General features: G+C 36.7%; 1 protein-coding gene across 1 annotated transcript; it reads left to right on the top strand.

The window, feature by feature from the left end:
• Positions 1 to 1503: 1503 nt before the first annotated feature.
• On the top strand, positions 1504 to 2457 carry LOC128567419 (olfactory receptor Olfr180-like). The gene has a single exon (XM_053564615.1). It carries the CDS (start codon positions 1504 to 1506, stop codon positions 2455 to 2457), a length of 954 nt encoding a protein of 317 aa, XP_053420590.1.
• Positions 2458 to 9570: the final 7113 nt, after the last annotated feature.

Genomic DNA, 9570 nt, shown 5'->3' on the forward strand with positions numbered 1-9570 from the left:
CCAGAAAACCTCACTATAGTATGTGAGTAAAAGGAAAAACAGTATATTAAAGTCAGAGTAGATAAGAGTAAAGAACAGAGAAAAACTAACCAAAACATGTACTTTTAAAACAATGTATTTTGAATCACTATGGTAGGCTGTTCTCCAAAACTGTCTTTTTGAAATGCACTGAAGTCAAAAACTTAGCAATTTCTAGAAGAGAAGAAAGATGATTTTATCATTTTTTAAATCCTACGTTTTTTTCTGCACCTGAACAATTACAATGTCATAGATGACAGCTATAATAAATATATTGTAAATTTGAGTGATTATTGAACTCTAATAAATGCATAGCGGATTAGTAGTAAATAATGATTTTGTAAATTAAAAAAGCAAATGTGTGGAAACCTCCTTGAAACTCACTAAAAATGAAGATAATAGTTTCTCTGAGACATTTGAGAGAATAGAAGATCAGTATTTATCATGAGTAATACTCACTTTGTTGCCAATCTCGTAATCTTAGACATGCATCTTAAACACTGAAAACTAAAGAGGAAGTGTTAGGATAAATGGGTAATTTAAGAGTAATAATTCCTTCGGAAATTTGATAGGAATATGATCCAGAAAATATTGAAATGAATATAAAATCGATATCCAAATTAACTTTTTGAAAATCTATAGATGCTTTATGTTCTTACCCTGACTTAAAGAACAAATATGTAAATCTTTTTTAAAAATATCTTTTTGTGATCTTATCTGAAAAGGGTTACTAAGCTAGAAAAAGCATGCTTTAAGCTTACTGTAATTCTGTGCAATTCTTATAATTAGACATTTAAGTATATAAAGAGGAATTTGTTTTTATTTATTTATTTATTTTGAGACAGAGTCTCAAGCTGTTGCCCTGGGTAGAGTACTGTGCATCATAGCTCACAGCAACCGCTAAATTGGGCTCAAGTGATCCTCTTGCCTCAGTTTTTCTTAGTAAAGATGGTGACTTGCTTTTGCTCAGGCTGATCTCAAACTCATGAGCACAGGCAATCCACCCGCCTCAGCCTCCTAGAGAGCTAGGATTACAGATGTGAGCCATCACACCTGGCCAGGAATTTATTTTTAAATATCACATTGATTCCATAGGATACTATTTAAAACTTGCTCAATTTTTTTCTTGAGAAAAAGATACCATAAGAAAATGTCTTTTAATTTTAGAAACAGAAAATTATGTATACTGACCATAAATTTGTGTGTCAGCATAGGATAATTCAGGCAGAAAATGTTTTTCTCCCTGGGAATTCACAGAAATATTTCCAGATATCCTTGTGTACACAATTTATGATACATTTCTTTTTACATGACTTGTCCTACTATAAGTGTGAGAGTTTTTAGGAGAGAGCATAAGATGGTTAAAGAAGAGGTTCTTCCCTTTTGTGCTTATGGAAATTAAAGGGGGAGACACATTAGACACATTCTGCTTTAGAATCTAAATTCGATTTCTTTGCAACTTATGTCTCAGCAAAGGAGCCAGAAATGATGAAGGAAAATCACTCCTTGACAACAGAGTTCCTCCTCACAGGATTTGCAGACCACTCAGAGCTGAAGACTCTGCTGTCTGTGGTGTTCTCTGCCATCTACGTGGTCACCATGGTGGGGAATCTTGGTTTGGTGGCGCTGATTTACACAGAACATCGTCTTCACACACCAATGTACATCTTTCTGGGGAACCTGGCTCTGATGGATTCTTGCTGCTCCTGTGCCATTACCCCCAAGATGTTACAGAACTTCTTTTCTGAGGACAGAAGGATTTCTCTCTATGAATGTATGGCCCAATTTTATTTTCTCTGCCTTGCTGAAACTGCAGACTGCTTTCTTCTGGCAGCAATGGCCTGTGACCGCTATGTGGCCATATGCAACCCACTGCAGTACCACACCAAGATGTCCAAGAAGCTCTGCATTCAGATGACTATAGGGACCTACATAGCTAGTAACCTACATTCCATGATTCATGCAGGGCTTCTATTACGGTTAACATTCTGCCGGTCTAATAGAATTGACCACTTTTTTTGTGATATACTTCCACTGTATAGACTCTCTTGCACTGATCCTTTTATTAATGAACTAATGATATATATTTTTTCAATGCCAATTCAAATCTTTACCATTGCCATAGTCTTGATCTCTTATTTCTCCATCCTTTTCACTATTTTCAAAATGAAATCCAAGGAGGGGCGAGGTAAAGCATTTTCTACCTGTGCATCCCACTTTCTGTCTGTCTCAATATTCTACATTTGTCTTCTCATGTATATTCGACCATTTGAAAAGGGGGATAAGGATATACCAGTGGCAATATTTTACACCATAGTAATTCCATTATTAAACCCTTTCATTTATAGCCTGAGAAATAAGGAGGTAATAAATATTCTTAAAAATATGATGAAGAATCATAGTACTTTTAAACAAACTTCATCCTCCACTGCAAGTTGATTTTAATTTATTAAAATGCTTTCATAAAAAGGGGCCTAAAAACATAAAATTGCATTTTACAGAAATATTAATCTCTAAATCAGTAGACTATGTTTGTTAAAAATTGTAGGAATGGAATATCAAAATTGCTTGACAAATCTTAATCCAAATTTCACAACTAGGGTAAATCAGATGAAATTCAATAGTTAATTGTCATTACTAAGTGTCATAACTCCCATGTTATTATGTCAAAGGGGGTTATTCTAAGCTTCAATAAATCAACATAGCATCAATTAAATGTTAAAATGTGTAGAAGAGTCTTCTTGATTAATGCTTTCTAGTTAATGGAAGAAATTATATCTGATTCTATGTAGAGCACTTCAAACATTTTGAATTTCCTGGAAAAAGTGAAATGATAATTTCTTTCAGAAAAATGACCAGGTAGACATGTGGAGGTTAGTAGAAAGAGACTACAAGCAAACTAATTGATGTATTCTATATTAAAAATAATAAAGTTTTATTAAAGAATGGAAAAAAGTGTGAGAAGAAGGAATCCACATATATGCACACACACATACACACAGAAGCTCACCCACATTTTGTAGAATAACTAACAGTGAACTATAACAAATTAAATAGAGAAAATTAAGGCATGCTTTAACCCGAAGTTAAGTATGAGTTAAATTATGTATGATTAAGATTCTTTTTATTCCTGAAGGCATCAACCATGTTATGCATTGTGTATATTATGGAATATAAAATAGCAGCCTAGAAATTAAACACTCAATAAACATATTAATGAAGACATTGTTGTTTTAGTTTTACATTTTTAAGTAATAGTGAGCTATAACAACATTTTATGTACATAATCTTGTACATAATTATGTTCGCATCTATGCTTTTTTAAAAAATGAATTGTCTTCAGTTTTTCTTTGTCTTACTAATTTTTCTCATTTATTTATACCACTATTCACAAAGAAATGATATTAAACTATAGTGACTATTTGTGGCAAACAATTTCTCTATGTTTTGATAGTCTTTTAATATTTGTTTGTGATATTTGTGATTTATAAACATTTTCATTTTAGATACATTCTTTTATTTTTTTATGTAATCTTTTGTGCTTTTTGTCCAGAATTTCCCTTTTAATCTGAATTGTACTTCAAAAAATTTTTTTCTCTTTTTCTTCTTCATCCTCTATTCCTCCTCACTTTTCTCCTCCTTTTTCTGATGTCTAAGTTTTTTTTTTTTCAATCCTGCAATTCCTCTACTAGGTATATACCCAGATGACCAAAAATTATTTTACAACAAAGACATTTGCACCAAAATGTTTATTGTAGCCCAATTCATAGATGTCAAGTCATGTAAACAGCCACAAATGGATTAACAAATTGTGACATTTAAGTTCTTGCATCTTGATTCTTTGTTCTTCCTGGAATGTATTTGGTATATAGCATAAGTTTAAAATTTAATTTTATTTGCCTTGTTTCTCCAAAAATTATGCACAGATTAATTCAAATAAATCTTGAAGGAGAAATTCTTTGGGAACCTGGTGAAATGACTCTAAAATTTTAGATTTTCTAGAAAATAAAAAGAAATAAAAACAATAAACTCTATTACATAATAAAATATGTGATGAAATTTAAATAAGCAAAACAATTTGGTTTTACATAGAGAATTAATGAACAGATGAACAGAATCAATCAGATAATCCAAAAATAAACTCCCATATAAAATAAAAATGGCATCACAAATCAACAAGAAAAGAAATGATTATTTAGTGGTCCTAAGCCATTAGGTAAATATTTCTCTTTTTTTATTTACATTAAAATGTATAAACCCACCTCCACATTTAGATATGTTTCATAAGGAAAATGTGTCATTTTTCTTTGTTCATAGCTTGAATTTTAATACATTACACTCTGGAATTCCTTTTAAAATGTAAAGTGAGAATTAAAATTTGATTTTTGGTTAACCAGTAGTTCCAGAGCATTTATTAATTATCTCTTCCCCTACTAATTGATTTCTGATGCTCTGTTTTGTAAATGGACACTCACAAGTGCACGTATACACAGAGAGGCCTTTTTCTAGGGCATCTGTTCTAACAACTAAACAAGACAGTCACAAGTCCCTCCATTTATATCCCAGTAGGGAAGAAGACATTTTTAAAAGTAACAAAACTAAAAAGTACTAAGTTTTGGCTAGGGAAGACTTCTCTGCTTCTATCCAAAATCTACTGTTAGAGTTACATAAAGTTCAGATATGAGATATTCATTCTCTTTTTTCTTTCTTCCTATTTGATTCCACTATTTTTTATGGCTTTTGATATCCTCAATATGAAGATGGCATAGAATGTACATTTCCAGCTCTGATATCACCCCTGCTCTCCAGACTGATGTGTTCAACTGCATACGTCACATAGTTTCTTGAATGTCACAATGACATCTCAAATTTAACATGATTAAAACACAAGTCTTGAATTTCTCCCTGAACATGGTCACCATCATAATAGTAACATAGTCTAACCAGTAGGGCAAGAAAGAATTTAAGAGTAATCCTACACTTCTCTGTTTCCTATCATAATCAAACTTTCACAAGGTCTGTCAACTCCACCAATGACATATATCTTACATGTGTCAAATCTCTCCATTTACATTACCTGCACATTATTCCATCTCTCACTTGAATAATATCAGTATAAATAGCTTCGAACTGGTCTTCTTGTTTTTGCTTCTTTGGTTATTTAAATTTATACTTTTAATCAATTTTAAAAATGTAATTTATCTTTCGATACATAATAAATTTATGTATTTTCAGCATACCTGGGATATAATGTAAGACAGTCACATAATTTATAAAGATCAAATCCATGGAATTAGGACATCCATCACTTTAAATACTGCATTTGCATTTTCTTTATACTAGAAACATTTGATTTATTCTCTTCTAGCTATTTTGAAATATAGTCATCCTACTTATCAATCACTAGGTCTTATTTCTTCCATCAAACTGAAAACATGTTTTCAAAATAGTACTAAAAAATGCATTCCAAAAACTATAGTCTTCTGCCTGCCATGACTTATACATTTCAGCTACATTAACCCTATAAATTTTAAGTTATTTTTCCAACTATTTACCTTCCTACTACTCAGTATCAATTGTAGACATATTAAGCAACTTACTGTTTATGGAAAGTAAATATTTATCTATTTGTAGCATCTTTCATTTTCTTCATCTTCAATGATATAACATGATTTTTTGTAATTCAATAATCACTTTGTATTAGTGACATGCAAATATTTCCACTCTGAAGGCATGTTTACCATGCTTATATATTGTTGGAGGGTCAAAAGCTGCACACAGACATTTTCCCGCCTTATCCTCCCCCTTCCCAGAACGAAGACCACAAAGGGCCTAGCGAGCCCCAGCTTGCACCAAAATTCTTGCTTCAAGACCCCCAAGCTCACCAGAATCCTCCAACCAGCAGTGGAATTTGTCTACCCCATACAAAAGATTTCTCTACCTGCGTTTGGGGCAGACGCCATCTTGGCTCCACCCAGGCAGGTCACTATCATTAAATGTGGCCTGAAACTCTCCTAGTCTCTGGTCTATTCTCAGAGTATGCTCTGACCTCTCATATATCCTTCTCTATGTCTGTGGGACTTTTAGAAAAGTTAATGAAAAATTTATTTGCCCCATTTGCTTATTCAAGTTCAAATATATTCCTTAAAAACTCAACAATACGATCAGATTAAAGATAGCGGCCGAATAACAGCTTCCCTACAACTGGGAACAGTGAGTCTGGGGAGACAAGACTCCAGGCATCTCTGGACAGTGGGATCTGCCTATAATCATCCCTTTGAGGATACAGGGAGCCAGCAAGGGACTTCTGGACCCCAAGAGGAGGACAAAAACAGTGGAAAACTGGCAAGTGGTTGTGTGTGTTCAGTTGACCTAATCACGCAGGCAACTGTAAGTACAAGCAGCAGTGAGACTGTAAAACAGAAAGGCCTTACCTGTGAACTGTTTTGATGTTCTTGGACTTGGCACTCAGTTGAACTGCCTTGGGGAGAGCTTGAGCAGGAGTGTGGAGAACTTTGGACATTGTCTCCGGCCCCAGACTGAGCCACTGAGCTGGGCGCAGGAAGCCATTGTGAAAGAACTGCCCTGGCAAGCTCTGCCTTCAGGGAGTCAGAGCAAGGATTGGGCGGGTCAAAGTAACGTACTGACTGAGCAGCCTAAAGGCAGGGACTGAGCTGCCTTACAGCCTTATCCTTAGGGGCAGTATGAGACGGTTTTGGCACACTAGAGCCTTGGGCTGTTGCCCTGGGTAGAGTGCCGTGACGTCACAGCTTATAGCAACCTCAAACTCCTGGGCTTGGTGCCTCCCAGGCCACCATAAGAGCTGTGCAGCGACCTCTGACTGCTGACCCGCACCCACCAGGCCTCCACATTCCCTGACCAGAAACTGCGGGAGCCACGCAACCCTGAATCCTCCCTCCTGTGTCCTCCAAGCTTCCACACTAGCCCGTTCATCTGGACAGGGACTCTAGTAGCTGCGTGCCCTTTGGAGCCCTCCCTGCCTCTGCGCAGAGCTCTTCTCCTGGACAGAGACTGCTGGAGCCTTGGGCTCTCTGTGCCAAAGTCACTGGGCGCCTGGCACTCCCAGAACCGTGCACACCACCCCCAGCCCTGTTGCTGGATCTGGGTGTGTCACAAACCGGAGCTGCTTCCACAACCAGAACTCCCTAGCTAGAGCAGCCCCAGAGGAACTACACAACTTCACTCCCTACAAAGGTCCAACAACAATAGAGTGATCCCGCTGGGGTCTAATCTTGGAGAGACACCTCCCCAACTCTGAGGACAGCCAGAGGCAACGGTGAAAAAAATTCATGAGGCGAAATCAACAGAAAAACTCTGGTAATATAAATAATCAGAGTAGTTTGACTCCCCAAGGATCAATGGGGCAGAAACAGCACAAGACCCCATGCACAAACAAATAGCTGAGATGTCAGAAATTGAATTCAGGATCTGGATAGCAAATAAGATCAAATTAGAATTCCAAAACTTATCTCAAGAATTCAACGGATTCAAAGACCAAATGACCAAAGATTTCAACACATTGAGACAAGAAGTTGCATCCCTCAAAGATCTGAGAAACACAGTAGAATCCCTCAGTAACAGAATGGAGTAAGCAGAAGAAACGATTTCTGACATTGAAGACAAAGCTTTCGAACACTCCCAAACCCTCAAAGAAGAAGAGAAATGGAGAGCAAAAACAGACCACTCTCTCAGAGAGCTCTCGGATAATATGAAGAAAACCAATATTCGTCTTATAGGGATCCCCAAAAGTGACGAAGTGGCTTCACAAGGCACAGAGTCTCTTCTCCATGAGATTATGAAAGAGAACTTTCCGGACATGCCAAGAGATTCCGAAATTCAGATAGCAGACAGTTTCAGAACTCCAGCACGACTCAACCCAAATAAGACATCCCCCAGACACATCATAATCAATTTCAGTAAAGTTAATATGAAGGAGAAAATTCTGAAAGCTGCCAGACGAAAGAAAACCATTACCTACAAGGGGAAGAATATCAGAATAACTGCAGATCTCTCTGCTGAAAACTTTCAAACTAGAAGAGGATGGTCCATCGACTTTTAATCTCCTAAAACAAAATAACTTTCAACCCAGGATCCTGTACCCAGCTAAACTGAGCTTCATTTATGACGGAGAAATTAAATACTTCAACAACATTCACATGTTGAAGAAATTTGCCACAACTAAACCAGCTCTCCAGACCTATCCTCCATAAAGACCAGCGTAATTCTCCACCACAAAAGTTAACCCACCCAAAAAATTTTTGATCAAATTCCAACTTCCACAGTCACAAAAGGATTAAAAATGTCCACCAGTCGCTCGAAAGGCTTATCAATACTTTCAATTAACGTGAATGGTTTAAATTGTCCTCTAAAGAGGCATAGGTTGGTGGACTAGATACAAAAACTCAAGCCAGATATCTGCTGCATCCAAGAATCGCATCTTACATTAAAAGACAGATATATATATTAGAGAAATGCAAATCAAAACAACCCTGAGATATCATCTAACCCCAGTGAGAATGGCCCACATCACAAAATCTCAAAACTGCAGATGCTGGCGTGGATGTGGAGAGAAGGGAACACTTTGACACTGCTGGTGGGGCTGCAAACTAGTACAACCTTTCTGGAAGGAAGTATGGAGAAACCTCAAAGCACTCAAGCTAGACCTCCCATTTGATCCTGCAATCCCATTACTGGGCATCTACCCAAAGGAAAAAAATCCTTTTACCATAAGGACACTTGTACTAGACTGTTTATTGCAGCTCAATTTACAATCGCCAAAATGTGGAAACAGCCTAAATGCCCAGCAACCCAGGAATGGATTAACAAGCTGTGGTATATGTATACCATGGAATACTATTCAGCCATTAAAAAAAATGGAGACTTTACATCCTTCGTATTAACCTGGATGGACGTGGAAGACATTATTCTTAGTAAAGCATCACAAGAATGGAGAAGCATGAATCCTATGTACTCAATTTTGACCTGAGGACAATTAATGACAATTAAGGTTATGGGGGGGAAGCAGAAAGAGGGACGAGGGAGGGGGGTGGGGCCTTTGTGTGTGTCACACTTCATGGGGGCAAGACATGATTGCAAGAGGGACTTTACCTAACAATTGCAATCAGTGTAACCTGGCTTATTGTACCCTCAATGAATCCCCAACAATTAAAAAAAAAAAAAGACAGATATAGACTCAAGGTGAAGGGATGGTCATCTATATTCCAGGCAAATGGAAAGCAGAAAAAAGCAGGCATTGCTATCCTGTTTGCAGATGCAATAGGCTTTAAACCAACCAAAATAATTAAGGATAAGGATGGACACTTCATATTTGTTAAAGGTAATATTCAATATGATGAGATCTCAATTATTAATATTAATGCACCCAACCACAACGCACCTCAATTTATAAGAGAAACTCTAACAGACATGAGCAACTCGATTTCCTCCACTTCCATAGCAGTTGGAGATTTTAACACCCCTTTAGCTGTCCTTGGATAGATCCTCTGAAAAGAAGCTAAGCAAAGAAATTTT

Source organism: Nycticebus coucang, chromosome 16, assembly GCF_027406575.1.
Source record: "Nycticebus coucang isolate mNycCou1 chromosome 16, mNycCou1.pri, whole genome shotgun sequence".
Classification (NCBI taxonomy): Eukaryota; Metazoa; Chordata; class Mammalia; order Primates; family Lorisidae; genus Nycticebus; species Nycticebus coucang.

Excerpts from the sequence above, each read along its gene's own strand:
- LOC128567419 (XM_053564615.1), top strand. The coding sequence starts at position 1,504 with ATGATGAAGGAAAATCACTCCTTGACAACAGAGTTCCTCCTCACAGGA.